This window comes from Colias eurytheme, chromosome 4, assembly GCF_061535395.1.
Source record: "Colias eurytheme isolate Ceu_HAF_F1 chromosome 4, ilColEury1 Martin Lab GWU primary, whole genome shotgun sequence".
Taxonomy (NCBI): Eukaryota; Metazoa; Arthropoda; class Insecta; order Lepidoptera; family Pieridae; genus Colias; species Colias eurytheme.
Window position 1 is genome coordinate 7,232,381 of NC_142983.1, and position 16,637 is coordinate 7,249,017.

General features: G+C 31.4%; 2 protein-coding genes across 2 annotated transcripts in view; one reads left to right on the plus strand and one right to left on the minus strand.

Annotated features, from left to right (window-relative positions):
* Positions 1-3,442: 3,442 nt before the first annotated feature.
* Positions 3,443-14,572, plus strand: LOC149909064 (limbic system-associated membrane protein-like). Its single transcript, XM_090120667.1, has 10 exons — positions 3,443-3,530; positions 3,620-3,756; positions 4,101-4,302; positions 5,671-5,802; positions 6,160-6,342; positions 8,744-8,804; positions 9,562-9,817; positions 10,148-10,226; positions 11,091-11,213; positions 14,184-14,572. The coding sequence occupies exons 1-10, from the start codon at positions 3,485-3,487 to the stop codon at positions 14,441-14,443; spliced, it is 1,479 nt and encodes a 492-aa protein (XP_089976793.1). The 5' UTR covers positions 3,443-3,484; the 3' UTR covers positions 14,444-14,572.
* Positions 14,573-14,776: 204 nt separating this feature from the next.
* Positions 14,777-16,637, minus strand: part of LOC149909065 (limbic system-associated membrane protein-like) — a 116,814-nt gene continuing 114,953 nt past the window's right edge. The window contains exon 11 of the mRNA XM_090120671.1: positions 14,777-16,596. Within this exon, the coding sequence (XP_089976797.1) occupies positions 16,406-16,596 (191 nt within the window). The 3' untranslated portion in view covers positions 14,777-16,405. The remainder of the gene's footprint in view (positions 16,597-16,637) is intronic.

Below are 16,637 nucleotides of genomic sequence, written 5' to 3' on the forward strand. Positions count from 1 at the left end.
AAACCGGCCGTTAATAAATAGAGAATTTTCTACTGCAATTATAGTCTTTCTTACCTTCAAGATTGCTTGTCCTCATTTTCCCGCTTTGGAAATTAACCCAGGCTTTACGCTTGAATATTTCTAAACATTAGATTGATAGTGCAATTAACATTTTGTTGAACGATAATGTTTTCTTTTCAGTGTTAAGTATCTAACATTAAAATGTCAGTGATAAAAAATGGCTCGCTTTTTCCTCGTTGTTGATTATAACTTCGTCAAATAAATATCTTATTATATTATGAGCAAAGGGGCAAGGAGCCTTTTCACAAGACGTTTCTGTTTACTATTTGAAGACATTATAAATTTCGTACCTAATAGAAGTTTTAGGACTCATTTTATAAACAAACTCTACAAATTAAATAGGTATTGGTTTTGTTATAAAAATAATTTACAACTTTAAAAAGGTGTAGGAAATCAAGTTGTGTTGTAATAATTGGTTTTTAATGGAACTGGGCCAGCTCGCGCCCAGGAAGGCACCTCAAACACGGAATAAAATGTACCTATGTAGTACCATGGGAATGCTATTGTGTTTCGTGCGATGGGGATCCGAACGTTCGTTCTCATTCTTCGCCCTTTTGAATCCATTTATTCCCATCGCAACGTGCAACGTGTTTGTAAAAGGCTCTACCTTTGCAAGTATTGGGCAGTGGTGCCAACTTACCTTAAAACGAAACACCAGCTAGGTTACCCACTCAAAAAAAAAACAAAGTCACGTGCGATGTTAATTTTTTTACGTTAATCGTATAGGGCTATGGAATTGTAATATTTACATCACACTGACAAAAATATGTTGTAATTTAACGCAAAAAATATTAGTACCTACCACGGCCGTTTACGATAATTCATAACATAATATGATAGTACGTTGTTTGACATTGGCCCATGACTGATAGTGTGAATGTCATCCTAAACCTAATGATTCATATCACATTGTGTTCCAAGTTCTACTTCCGGTGTAAAAATTCCACAATATTATATTTTGCCTAATTAATATTCCATGGCAGGTCATAGTTCAAATGGTTACCTTTAATCAATTGAAATATGAAAATATTCTTTGATTTATTAAGGTATGATGGTTGATTTATGTCGATAATATTATAATGTTCTCTACTATTCTGTAGATGACGAAGAACTTAAATATATTTTATTTATTACAGCGAAAATTGGCAGTGAGATTGTAGTTTTATAATATCATAAAGCTGAAGAGTTTGTTTGTTTGAACGCGCTAATCTCAGGAACTACTGTATACCGATTTGAAAAATTCTTTCGGTGTCAGATAGCCCATTTATCGAGAAAGGCTATAGGCAATAGGCTATATTATATCATTACGCTAACCAACAGGAGCTCGAGCGGAGCCACGCGGGTGAAACCGCGAAGCGCAGACAGTAGGTAATAGAAATAATTTTTGAGATTGTCATAATTTAAAATTTTTATAGCTACCTAGTTAAAGTTTTTTGGTTAAGCGACTTAACATTTAAATTTTTTACCTTTGGGCCTAGGAAAATTCATCGAAGAATAATTAATTATAATATATTTAAATATTTCAATTGGGGGGGTGGCACCTACTGCTAATATCTATATTTAAAGACAATACATTGTATTTAAAATTGTCACGCAATTACGTCAATTCTCCGGAATTTAGGTTTTTCCAAGTTGTTGGAGGTTTTCTATCAATGCTCACTGAATATTCCGTTTATGTACTTAGTATAAAAACTAATTCTCAGAATTATCAGTTCATAGTTCTTCAGTCTTCACCTTCAAATTATTAAGAATGTACTCTGCACAAGTACCATAAACATTGATTTTTCCAGTATTATTAAATTTATCTCCAAGTTAGTCTTAAATATAAATTTGAATTAATACAAAGTGAATAGGAATAGGATATTATATAATCACGCAATTTAAGGAATAGTTGAACCACAGACTAATAATAATACCTATACTACGGGTTGAACTAAATGTAAAGGAGAAATCAGGAAAACTGAAGTTTTCTATAATTTTCATAATTGGAAAAGCATTGCTTAAACAATATGATAAATTTACGTAAGGAGAAAACTCTCATTGATTAGGAATAAGGATAAATTTCTATATAAGGTACATTTAATGAAAAAATCATTGAATACTGCCACCAAATACCCATAATTCAGAGTTTAGTTGATAAAAACTGTACACACATCAGTAACTTCCGACTATTGATTACGAACCAAGGTAAAATATTTATTTTGTCATTCATCATCATATATCATACATGTGTGATGTGAATATTTTGGTATGATTAAGATGAAATCGTGGTCTGTCTAAAATAAGCAATTTATCATAAATATATATACTTAAACATTTTTTTACTATTACTTCAATCTTCTGATTTCAATAATTATTCATTTCATCGATAAATTCACGTTCAAAAAAAACAAAACCAAGAAGTGTATGTAATAGCAGCTCTATATAATTCTACACAGAGAGAATACGTGCAGTCACCACCAATATATAAAGACGACTGATGGATTTTTGAGTTTTTTGACTGACAGGCTACCGTCACCTACCGCCCGAATTGTTTTTGATTGTGTATGACCGTGAATTGACTTCTATTTCTTTTGATCAAGGTGTATAAAATGCAAGTGGATTGTTTAGGGCTCTTACGATTCAATGATTCGGGTGTTTTTGGAAATAAGACAATTAGCTATTATTAATTTGGGAGTAGGTACTGTATTAATCTAGTAAGTACCTAGGCTCTAGGAAGTAAGTCAAGGATGAAGTACGTGTTAAACATTGCAGTTAACAAGATATTAGTGTCGAGTTCAAACACCCATGTCATAATAACTAATTCCGACAAATCTTTACTAATATTGTTAATGAGATAATGACACTGTCGGTTTGTCTGTCACGTTTTTACGCATGAAATGTTGAGCGGTTTTGTATAAATTAGCTTAACTTTCTGAACGGCTGTATTTCAAGTGATTACCTACTAACTATCAACCTTAATAAATTTAACGGAACTCAACGAAATATTAAAAAATAATGTTTTAGGTATACAGTAATACATAGTAGAAGACTAAGAACATAAAATATGGGAATTGGAAATAGGAAGTGTTAATAGAAAAATCTTCTGATTCAATGTGTTATTTAAGATATCAATGCGAAATGTCCTGATCTACACGTGATAATATGGCATCCAAAATTTCATTCATATTGAATCTTCATTTAATTGAAGTACTTACTCAATAATGCTTCCACTAGATCCGCACATAATCGTGACCTTTTTAATTTCACATATGTGTCATTTCCTGAATGAGGATCAGCTACATTTGCACAACACATAATAATTAGTGCTAATTGTTACAATTAATACATTTTCACGTCGGAAACTCCTGTCCCACATTGCCAGCATTACATTTCGACAGTTTATCCTAATATGAAGTGTGTGTAAAAAAATAAAAACGAAAAAATGAAGACAGTTTTTGCATTCATTTTTCTATGTGTTGGTCATAAAGGTACTTAACTGTTTGTAATTGTAAATATTTCGGTATCATTATGATTGATTAAAATTTACTTTAAAATTAATAAATACTAAACTTTTTAGTAATCGGACTTAAGACAACTTATAAAGGATTCAACACATTGTCTATTGAGCCCATAGATTATGGTGTAGATAAAAATTATTTCAATGCGGGTATTCGTAAATCTATAATTTGTAAAGGCGGTGATAAAAACGATAAGGTAAGTGAACTTTATTATATTTGTCTCCTAAAATAGATTAAAGGGGGTTAAGGGATGGGGAAGAAGGATAATTATTAATTATTATTCACCTAATTGTCTAAGTACCTACATGTAAAAATTTCTTACTAATATGAATCAGCAGCTTTTATATTTATTTAAAATAACACTTAGAATGTTACGTAACAATATCTCCTTATGCAAAAAGTAACAAAACGAATAAATTTATATGCTCCGCAGCGCACTAAATAATACCTACAGATAAAAATAAATGTATTTAAAAAATGTATTTAAATAATACAGATAAAAAATGTATACAAATAATACAGATAATAAATATTTGACAGGTGGAGTGGGTGGATCCTTCTGGAAGCGTGGTGCCTCGAGTCGCGACGGACAGAGTGTTTGTTCAGGAACATTTTGTCCCTTCGTACAGAGCTCGTATTCCTGCTGCTGTGCTGGTCTTCAGCCACCTTAGTGTGGAGGATAGTGGCGTGTGGCAGTGCCGGACTGAACGGAGGAGTAAAGAGGTTTCGCTTTGTGTTCTAGGTAAGTAAGTATTCATGAAAACGCAATAGTGTATTTGATACTGACATCGTAAAACGACCTGATATAAAAAAAAATATATATAAATATATAAAGAGAGATATAAAGAGAGAGAGATATAAAGAGTAAATAGACGCACCCCATATAGCCTGATATAGGAAATTCAGCTTATTAAAGATTTTGAGATTGACCAAATTAATGAAAATTTATTCACATGTTTCATATTTTTCACAACCAAAAGCTAACAATATTAATGAGACGTGGTTTTCAATTTTCATGTACCATATTTTGAGATGAGTGATAATTAGTATAAGTACTTAATCATTTTCATAAATATTGCCAGACTGCTAAACATGCAATTGCAAGATAATATGTAGGTAGCTGGTAGGAATAGGTATCCAGTCAATTTTTTTACGGCACTGTGCGTTTTCTTATTATTTTTAAAGGATCTATCGGTGGTTAAGAATGCCTTACAAAAATATATGACCAAAATTTACCGAGTCTACCTGTACTTTCGAATTCTCATCTGCACTCAGTTGGACAGCTTACAAGTGACGGCATAGTGCTGAATCTTATTATTTTATGCTCTTATATTGTTCTTATATTGTTCTAGATAGGTCACCTGGTGGTTCAAATTACCCATATTTTTTTTTAAATACCGGCCTGTAGTCTAAAATGTTAATGCAGTTATTGTTTGTCTGGGAATAAAAAATAAAAAAATCTGAACCACATTAATTCTCCATGTGACAAACGAAGGTTTATACATTTAACACCACCATTGTTTAAAATCTACTACAAATTATTATATATATTTTTATAATTATATTGTATTATATTTTTATTATATTTTTATATTATATTTTTTATTATATTAATAACACTAATGTAGGTAACTAAAAAATATTATAAAATAAAAATAATAAAATTAAGTTCAAGTACGTTCAAGTTGAACTACGCATACATTAATTTAAATAATAAAGGATAGAAAAATTAATAATAAAAAAGCTCTCGCATGTGTGTTTAAAATTCAGAGGTGAATAAAATTTGAAAAGCTTTTTTATGGAAAGGATAGATCTTATTTAATTAATGTCCTATGAACATGGATGCTATGATCACAGATCACTAAATACTTAAATAGTTATGTACTACCACTGGCCTTTTTTACTACCACTTTTTCTGGTAAGCTTTTAAACCTTGATGGAATTTAAATATGTAATTTAAATCTGTAAAACGTGTTAAAGCAAGACGGGGTACTATTTATCTAGGTATGTACCTAAAGTATGAGTGAGAGAGTTAGTGTGTGCATGTGTGTGTGTGCATACGTGAGTGTGGGTGGGTCATAATAAAATAATTAATTTAAATTGTTTATAGATCCAGTAGAGTTTGTGGACACTCCAACTGAGGTGACGGTGGATCTTGGGCGGTCAATCACGTTGACCTGTCAGGCTCATGGGCAACCAGAGCCCACACTGGTATGGTACCGAAATGGAGAGGTTATTGTAGGTAAGTAAATGTAGGTAATTTTAATAGCATTCATATGGTCAACTCCAATCTATTTAGGTGAGATGCTGTATGTATTTTAGGTATCAGTAGTTGATCTTCGGCAAAAAAGGTGGTTGTAGGGGTTTGAATAATTTACGACTCTATTATAAATTATAAATACCTAATTAAAAAATATATATATTTCCTTTAGAATTACTTCACTTCGACGGTTTAATTTATTAGAGGAAGAATAAAGACATTTTAGGAATACGTTTTTTTTTCTATGTAAAGACCTCATAAATTTAAAAATTTTTGGATGTTTAAAAATTCGTGCGTCGTAATTATTTATAAATTAAGTAAAGTAATTAATTGTTTCAGACGACACAACGAAGTTCATGATATCAACGAAATACAATAGCCAAGGGTTTGAAGGTCTTCTGACTATTAGATCATTAGAAAGAGAAGACAGTGGGATCTATGGTTGTGAAGCTATACAATCAAGTCCTCATGACGAAGAGTGTTCTGCGAGCAATACCATTAATATTACATTAAATATTAATTGTACGTACCTATTAATTAACTATTAAGTATTAACTTTTCTTACTATTAAAAATGTAACATAGTTACATAGCGTAATATTAATTATTTATTATACATCCTAGTAATTAGTGCATGTGTTAGCCGTGAATATAAATAAATCTTTATACAGGGTGTAATCGTTAAGTGTGCACAAGCGATTATTCCGTAACTATTGCAGATATCAAAAAACTTTAAACTGATATCGAAAGTACTTTACCTAATGAGTAAAATGGCCATAATAAATTTTTAAAAATAAAACGAGAAATAACCAAAAATGTTACATTAAACGCTCCCATACAATTTATTTCCCATATATTTTGTATTCATAGTAGATTTTCGAAGTGACGTCCTTATTGTGCAATACAATGAGGAGGTCTATTTACAGTTTCTAAATGAACTTCCCTCCAAATTTGCGAAGTAATTAAAGCAGAAAACCAAAAAAACAAAAAAAAGCTAAAATCTTTCATATTAAATGTATAGGTTGATCCAAAAGTAATGATAATTGGGTATTTCCTGTGCACATAAAAATATAAAATAAATGTTTTATGCTTGCTCATGTAATCACTAAGTTATCACAAAAAAATTATATCTACAGGCCACGTTTCCAAGTATTAACATTAATTTTAATGTGAACAGTGCGAGCCAGAATGTTTCCCGACGAAAAGAAGAAACAACGATTCGACATTTAGAGGGTGAATTTCTAAATTTTTAATGAGATCAGGATAATTTTTTGTCACGATTTGTGACCATGGGCGTTACCTGGGTTCACCATGTTTATGCTGAAACCAAGAAACAATCAATGGCCTGGATGCGAGCTTCCAAAGTGACGGTGAAGATTTTCAAAGTGAAAATTAGTGGGATAGATTAAAGCCGTAGTTTTTTGGGACGCTGAAGAAATGTGGAATATTTTAAGAAGGTAGCCACTACTACACAGGGCTCTTACTACACAGACCAAATTAAAAGATTGCGGGTAGGTTAGTAAGAAAAAGAGACATGGCAAACTTCGGTCTTGAATGTTGGTTCACCAAGACAACGCACCAGATCACAAAGCGTCAGTTGCGATGGCTGCCAATCAAAAATCGGCATTGAAAATGCTTGAACACCCACCCTGTTTGTAAGATCTAGCTCCTAGTTAATTCTATCTCTTACCTTGGCACAAGAAACACCGTCGATTCAAGAAATTTTAAGACGACAGCGAAGTGATGGCCGATTTTGAGGGGTTTTTGTAGATGAAGTCAAAGTTTTTTTTTTCTAAGTTAAGGAAAAAAAATATCGAAGTATATTATCTAGTTAGAAGACTATCTAGAGAAATACATAATTATTTTAACTGTAATGTTAACCTTGTTTAATATTGATTATCATTACTTTTGGATCAACCCATGTACATGGGATATTCATATCTCATACTAAATGTATGGGAGGGTTTAAAGTTAATTTTTTAGATATTTCTCGTATTATTTTTTAAAATTTATTATGGCCATTTTACTCATTAGGTTAAGTACTTTCGATATCAGTTTAAAGTTTTTTGATATCTGTAATAGTTACGGAATAATCGCCTGTGCACACTTAACGATTACACCCTGTATATAAAAATGAATCGCAAAATGTGTTGGTAAGCGCATAACTCGAGAACGGCTGAACCGATTTCGATAATTCTTTTTTTATTATATTCCTTGAAGTACGAGGATGGTTTTTATGTAGAGAAAACGTAAATATGTACCACGGGCGAAGCCGGGGCGGACCGCTAGTAATAAATAAATATTATAGGACATTATTACACAAATCGACCTAGTCCCACAGTAAGCTCTATATATATTATAAAGAACAATAATTATTATTTACTTTTCATTATAAATCGATATAAATAAAAATAGAAATATTATAGTATAAAAAACAACAGTTTGAATACATTGCCATCTACATGCCTACCTTCAAACCATTAATATAATGCATGTACTGTGCAGGTATTCTAGTGTATGTATTAAAATATAGATGGCGCAATAATCAATTTCTCTTTATGTTTGGTGTGTGTATGTGTGAGTTGAGTGTGATACGTGTTAAATTTAATCAGCGTGCATATTCATATTGTTTAATTATATTATAAAACCTAATTATAAGCCCACTAATGATATAAACTAATTGGGTTCACGGTAATAACATATTATCCATTGAATTTGCAAACGGATAGTTTGTCAATAAATTTTGTGAATTCATACTTTAATAATGTAATTATGTTTTCGAAAATATGTATTTAATTTTAAGTAGTTAAATGATTAAAATTCATATTTCCACTATGTTAATAATTTTTCCATGAAAATAACATTTGAAATTTCAGCACTGTTTTAAAGACATAAGTAGTGCAAATTCAAAACTTTTGTTTCAGACGCCCCTATCTTCACAAACGGCAATGACACGAGCGTGGTATTCGTCAAAGACAACGAAAAGTATGTTCCTCTCGTACCTAATCCTTTACAGAAAGTGGAATAATTAAGTTTCTCATTTCTGTAAAGGCTTACATTATCCTAAACGAGAAGTACCTATATTACTGAACTGGGATGTATATGTAGAGTCTTTATATATTTTTTTGATTAGGTGCTTTAAAATTATTACGTCTTTATTTGTGTTGTAATTAATAATCTTATGATTTGTTTTATCGAACTGTATCTGAATAATATTGGGAAGTAGATTTTTTTACGACTATAAAAAAGTTTGAAATTAATCTACTTCACATTTACCTAGACCTACCTATATTCCCCGCTGCTCTATATTTTTTGGTAACTTTTATTTCCAGGATTTATTTCCAATTACATTTGCTAAATAGAGGAAAAACTATACAGGTTTCATACCATTTTATTATTAGTTTCACATAAGTTGTCTAAACTTTGTTTTTTCCACGGTTGGAAGATTGAATTATTTATTCTTCTTCTTATCCCTACTTTATGTAATAAATTCGAAAGTTTTTAAGTTATTCAATGCTTTTTCAAACAAAAACTACTAAACTAATTTGACTGTCTTTTGTTAAGTTATACCGTGATTTCTTAATTCTTACAATTACTACAAATATTTTAATCTGATAATGTTTATTTTGAAATTAACTACTTACTAATAAATAAATCGTAAAGTCAGTTAAAAAGCCTTTAATTTCTAATTTCGAAGTGTATAGTGGGACAAACAATAAAATACAATATTTTATATTTTCAGCGTGGAACTAGTCTGTTCAGTGGATGCTTTTCCTGAACCAACATACAGATGGTTCAAAGAACTCGGTGACGTTTTATCGGAATTGCCTCAAAGCGAAATACACGTGGAAGATGATAAAACAAAATCGCATATATCTCTAAATGCTAATGAATCTCTATTCGGTCAAAGGTTTAGATGTCGAGCGACAAATCAGTTTGGGAGTGTGGATAAAGTGTTTGCGATTCAGAGATTGGAAGAACCTGATGCGCCTACTGAGGTTAGAAAACTTAGAAACAGTTAATATTATGTAGATTAAGTGTATTTTTACATGTATGTCATGTCTAAGAATTTGAACAAAAAAAATGAGGATACAATTTAATACGTTCAAAGTCCAAATAATCTCTATAATAAGTATCATTTTAGCAGACGTTTTATAGAAAAAAAATTAAGTCTTTAATCTAAAGGAGAAGAAAGTATTCCTTTAACCCATTGAGCCCCGAACGGCCCGATCGGTCCACGACACAATAGATTTTCTATTGTGTCTGTGATTCCGGGGCCTGAGTTATTTAATGAATGTACTGGTAATTGAAATGAACTTTGTTTTCAGGTGACTGTGAATAACTTTACTCACAATTCAGTACAAATTGCTATTATTTGGGAGGAGGAAGCATTTTATCAAGTTGGTGGTATGTATGTGGTGGCATTTGTAGCATTTTTTATTCGAAGAATTATTTATCACAATTATATTATTATTAATTGGGCTGTATTATTGCTATCTAATGTAATTAAAAAGTAAAAGATAAATGATTTTATATAGTAGTGGGACCTTTTTTTGTAAAATGGATAATTATACAAAGGTATACTTATAGTAGGAGCTGAATGCAAATCGAACAAGGATATTGATATTTCGATTACGATAATTACAAATTTATTATAATTATAATTAAATGTCTTATTTAAATAACAAACTCCTACAAACTCGATACGATAAAATTTGATTTCCATTCAGCTCCTACTTAGTAACCTTGTGTAATTTTGAGCAAATAAAGATTAAAGTTCACAGGTAATTTCTATCTACTCGTTAAAGACAGCTCGACTATATTAGATTTAACAATAGCTCAGTATCAGTATAATACGATCAACTTACTTATAAAGTTCGTTTGAGTTCAAATTTTCTATATTTTTCACTAGTAATACCACAGATAATAAATTGCTAAATCTGTGGTATTACTTACCTATTAAATTCCGTTTTAATTAATTAATGGTATGTAGTTTAGTGTTGCGGGCTACTTTAGTAGTTCTCTGTATACTATGAGGGTTTGGTATGCGTTTCCCATCCTTTTCGAAATTGTTTTTAAAATAGTCTTAGGTGTTCTGAGCTTTTTTCTGTCTTCATATAGGATCGAACGTAGGACACCTCGTACTTCGACAGTAATTTATTAACCACTTTAACATGAAGCCCTCTATAGTTATAATAAGACATTTCTGTGTTTAAAAATTTTCGATCTAATAATTTTCGATTTAATGTTGCTAAATTTGTATCATTTTAGGTGCTGAAATTCAATACATGAAAGCAGAAAAGGCAAAGAAAAAAGCCTCATTGGATTGGCGGAAGGCCAAATCAGTCCAATTAAGTTTAGACGAATTCGACTCTATAGAGAGTGAAATAGGAGGTATTTTGTTTAATCAATAGTTATCACAAATTAAGAATGTTATGAATTAAGAATCTAAGTATAAGTGTAAAAATATATTCTCCATAGCGACAACATGTGCGCTTTTATCTACCCCGTGTGTGTTAGATTTATAAGCCTTATCGGGAAAATACAGGTTGACGGAGAGACACTAGTTTTAAATTGCAAATGTGCTTAATTACTTAGTGTGTACTTTATACCGGTTTGTTATTAGTTTATTTATAGTATCTATGATTTCGATTCATATTATATTATCCACTTCAAGGCATATCTCACTATGAGATCGTAAAAGATAAAACACATAAATAATCATGCAAGAATATTCAGCGGTATGGACCCGAAGTGGCAAACTTATCGAGTTATGTTTATTATTTATATTTTAATATTAGTATGGACGAATGTACAGAATTCGTAATGACAATTTTATTACGCAGGTACCTATACTCATCCAATGTTAAAGCTATGCAGGATTGATGTTTGATAATAACATGCAAAAGCCAGCAAAATCTTTTTCAAGTATTTTTAAATTAATTCAAATTTCATCCAACCATTTTGCATTTGAATTAGGTTAAAGCTACTGTTATTCAGTCTTGAGCTAATTTTAGTTTTTTGGTACTAGAGCAATGTGTAATACCTACTTAATGTGCTTGTTCTATCAAACATTACTTTTTCAAAAGATGTTATTAAGATTTTTTTTAACAAATATAAAATCGTCTTATCATAACAAGTAGATCAACAGTCATCATATCTACAGAGCAATATAGGCTTCTACTTAGGTAGCGATGTGTTTTGTGTTTTAACGATTTTTTTAAAATTCATCTTATACTTTTTGCATTAACTATTAACACCAACCACTATATTACACATATAGACTACAAGCCCGCATAGGACAAAAATATGGGTCAAATGAACCACCATGGGACATATCTAGAACGATAGCAGAGCAAAAAATAATAAGATTCATCACTATGCCGTCACTTGTAAGCTGTCCAACTGAGTGCAGATGAGAATTGAAAAGTACAGGTAGACTCGGTAAATTTTGGTCATATATTTTTGTACGGCATTCTTAACCATCGATAGATCCATTAAAAATAATAAGAAACCGCTCAGTGCCGTACAAAAATGTGGGTCCACCAAGTCGGAATTTTTATTTAATTTCCGAGAGTTACCGGGGGTAAATTTGGTCATTTGACCATGTACGGCATCTGTGTCATACTATTGCTATACTGCTTTTAATCCATTATTCCGCAACGCCGTACAAAAATCATGGGGACAAGGGGAAAAAATCGAGAGTTGTAATCCCCTCTCTTTCCCCACTCCAGGGGGTCATTTGACACAACACGAAATAAATTTATTTTTAAAGTATTTTATGCATAGATAATATTTTTTCATGTGCCGTACATTTTCGTTGGTTCAAAGGGGAAAAATCTGAAAAAGAAAAAATCCATATAACGAAATATTTGCTTTATATTTTTATAATAAAATATAAATATACATTAATATTAAGAAGCTCGAGGTGGTTAATTATCACCTTGGAAAGTCGGAGTCAGGTGGAATGGACTCCGTTAAATTGATGAACTAATAAAAAAGCTATGAACGAAAAGATGTGAATTATATGCAATCAGTCCATGAATACAGGTAAAGTCACAAGCAAATGCTAGTAATATATACATATTCAAAATGTACAAGTAAAGCGCTTTCAAATGATACCAAACACTGCATATTTATCTTAACTTTATTTTTTTACTCTGTATGTTTTGTCCGCTAGAGGGCGCCACATTAGATTTTGTGAAACCCCATATAGCCTTTAGCTAGCTGGTCGTTGGTTATCCAGTGAACAATTCAGACGCCTCTAATGATATGTCATTTGTCGAATTCTGATAAGTAGTTTAGAAGTTACGAGGGAATAGATGAACATACATACATGACCTGTAAACAACCATAACCCTCATTTTGCTTTGCCGTAGTTGGGTAAAAATATGTTAATGCCGTACTGTATCAAATGGCCATAAAGCACTCTTAAAATTGTAGCTTTCGTCGCTTTCATCAGCCTAAAAGATGTGGTCTGCACAAAAATGTACGGCATCGTTTTTTCCTAATTTATCTATGTTAATACTATTTAAAACAACGGATAAAGTGTAGAAAACTATTATATTTCATTAATCTACGATGTTTAAACTTAAACAAAATTTCTGGTTTTGCATTTCTCTATAACTTTTTTTAGAACGGTTTCTTTTGAACGGCAATACTATACAACAATTGAATTTTACAATATCATGTTAAAAAAAAAGTTCCCGTACAGGGTCAAATGACCTTACAGCTCTTTATATCAAGAATTCGATGAAATTAAGATGATTATTGGTATACATTTAAAAGAACAATTATTTTTTGACGGCATTGCTTTTAATAGTACTTTTGAGTGCTAGATAATGTTTTGGAACCGAAGCCGTACTTAGTCAAATGACCCCCTGGAGTGGGGTAAGAGAGGGGATTGCATCTCTCGATTTTTTCCCCTTGTCCCCATGATTTTTGTACGGCGTTGCGGAATAATGGATTAAAAGCAGTATAGCAATAGTATGACACAGATGCCGTACATGGTCAAATGACCAAATTTACCCCCGGTAACTCTCGGAAATTAAATAAAAATTCCGACTTGGTGGACCCACATTTTTGTACGGCACTGAGCGGTTTCTTATTATTTTTAATGGATCTATCGATGGTTAAGAATGCCGTACAAAAATATATGACCAAAATTTACCGAGTCTACCTGTACTTTTCAATTCTCATCTGCACTCAGTTGGACAGCTTACAAGTGACGGCATAGTGATGAATCTTATTATTTTTTGCTCTGCTATCGTTCTAGATATGTCCCCTGGTGGTTCATTTGACCCATATTTTTGTCCTATGCGGGCTTGTAGTCTAATACAATATACATATAACTCAAACTTTCAGGTGCACTCATAACCCTACCAAATTTAGAAGTAACAACCGCCTACTGGATCCGAGTGCGCGCGACCAACGAAGCGGGCTGGTCGTCCTGGTCGTCCCCACTCAAAGCAGTAACTGATGATGAACCAGAGGATACTCCAGCAGTTCCTTCTAGCATTCGTTCACCAACGCATGATACTGAGGCACGTTTCTATGGGTTGTTGTTCGCGGGAGGAGTGCTGGTTGTAGCGTTCGGCTCTATGTTTGTAGTGCGGCTTGTGTAAAGGGAATATATTTTTGTGAAGTAGTGTGTTTAATTTTTATGCGTTGAGTTTATCTTGTGATATAGAGATGTTTCTTTCTCTTTTCTATGAATTGTAAATATAGAATGTCTATGCAGATTTCTAGTTGGAATACTGTAGTTATTATGAAATTGGTAGAGTTCATTTATAACTCTAAGAAAAGAGAAATAAATGTAATGTATATTTATTTAATAAGTATTTAATTTACACCATAAAAACATATTATGTTTATTATTATAAGCTTGTTTGGTTAACCTATAATCAGTTTATGTATAAAAGGTAAAGGTAAAATGGAGAATAAAAGAAAACAACACATTTATTTTTATAAACCACCTTTATTTCGGCATCCTGTGTAACATTTGCAACAAACAATGTTGAGTGACAAATTAAATCAGGCGACAGGACCATGATCACAAAGCTAGTAATTTATTTACATAAAGACAGATCACAACATTTCCCTAACGCTACTAAAATTACAATGTCATGGATTCCATACAACACGGTGCTTCACAAGCATTAATTATGTAAATACCTATGAGCGTTATATATTTAAAAAGTTCCATAATAAAGGGAAGAGAGGAAAAAATCCAAAGGGTATAGGAAATTCAGTCTTCCTGAGTAAACAGTAAATATAATTGAAAATCCTACCAATAGGTAAGCTAAATTGACGGACGTTTGACTCAAATACCAACCAAATTTAATTAACTCCTCGTTTGATGATAATTTAATTTGTTTTCTTTGCATGTGGACACTAAAATTAGAAATTATAATAAGAGTACAATCTTTGGTATTGAAACAAGTCATATAAGTCTATTTCCAGTAAAAGGTAATAGATAAACAACTTAACATTCTAACGTCTTTATTTAACTAAGGAATCCCTAAATAAATATTATAAATATATATATTATATATAAAATTTCTCCGCAGCTTAGCCAAACATGTCTTAAATATCTATAATAAATAAATACAGTATTCGATTAAACATAGTACATATTTGTATAGAAATTATTTACAGAGCAAATAAAAAATAATAAGCATCTAAAGATAGATATTATTTCTATATTTTACGTTGATATATTTGAATGATTGTATTTAATACAATGTAAGGAATTTCTACTGTTTCTAATTAATTACCAAACTTTGTTAGGTATTAGGTAGGTTTGAACAAATCTGTAAGTATACGTAAATATATTAATAAAATTAAATAAACCTACTATAGCTATAGTTCTAAAGCTTATTGTCTTTTTAGGTAAACAGTATTTTGAAGATTATAAAGTGACTCAATTTAATATTCCTATAAAATGTTTAATGAAAGAGCTTATAAAACAATTATTAAAAGTGAGAAATAGGTAATTGGACGCAATATTTCAAAAATGTTAGTACTAGCAAACCTGACAATCATTGCTTGTTCATTATAAGTCATAATAATTACAAACCGTTATTTCTGTTTAGTAGAAGTGTTTTTCTACAGTATACTCAAAGAAATCTTAGTCATTTGCATTAATATTAAATGTATCAAACTATCAAATAATCATTTACACCATAGAGATTAATTAAGATGAACTCAGAATAAGAAAACATTAAATAGGCATTAAGCAATTCACAAATACGACTGAAATAAATCTACACTAAGTTATAATCACTCCTGAAGACGCATCGCAAATCCTGAACTGGTTGATTACATTAAACCTTATTCTAATAAACTATTCATTAATATTGGAATTCATAATTGCAGTCGAAGATAGCTTACGATTACATGTGATAAATGGGGACAATAATTTAGTTAACACCAACAAGTTTTTACACCAATGAACACTTACACATATTGCATAACAGACAATATAATATTCAAATTAAAAATCTATCTAGCTATATTTAATATTAACAGGGAAAAGGAGTCTTTTTACAATAAATAATTCGAAAACAAATAAGAGAGTGGTTCTTTTAATAAACGATAGGGTAAACGGAGAAAATGGCTAAAATGAGGATAAATGAAAGAGTAAGTTGGGAAGCTAGGTCGGTGGTGGGGTTGGGGGTCACTTCAACCCAGTCGGAGAATCCCGCGGCGTTGCGTGTGCGCACCCTCACGTGGTACGTGGTACTGTTCATTAGCGGGCCCACAGTGAATAGTGTGCCTGTGGAATATTTTAAAATCCATTAAAAAATAAAAAGGAAT

Bases quoted from the DNA above. Each gene is read 5' to 3' on its own strand.
- LOC149909064 (XM_090120667.1), top strand. From the start codon at position 3,485: ATGAAGACAGTTTTTGCATTCATTTTTCTATGTGTTGGTCATAAAG. The intron at 8,805-9,561 runs GTATGTTCCTCT...TTATATTTTCAG, and splicing joins TTCGTCAAAGACAACGAAAA to CGTGGAACTAGTCTGTTCAG. The intron at 11,214-14,183 runs GTATTTTGTTTA...TCAAACTTTCAG, and splicing joins TATAGAGAGTGAAATAGGAG to GTGCACTCATAACCCTACCA.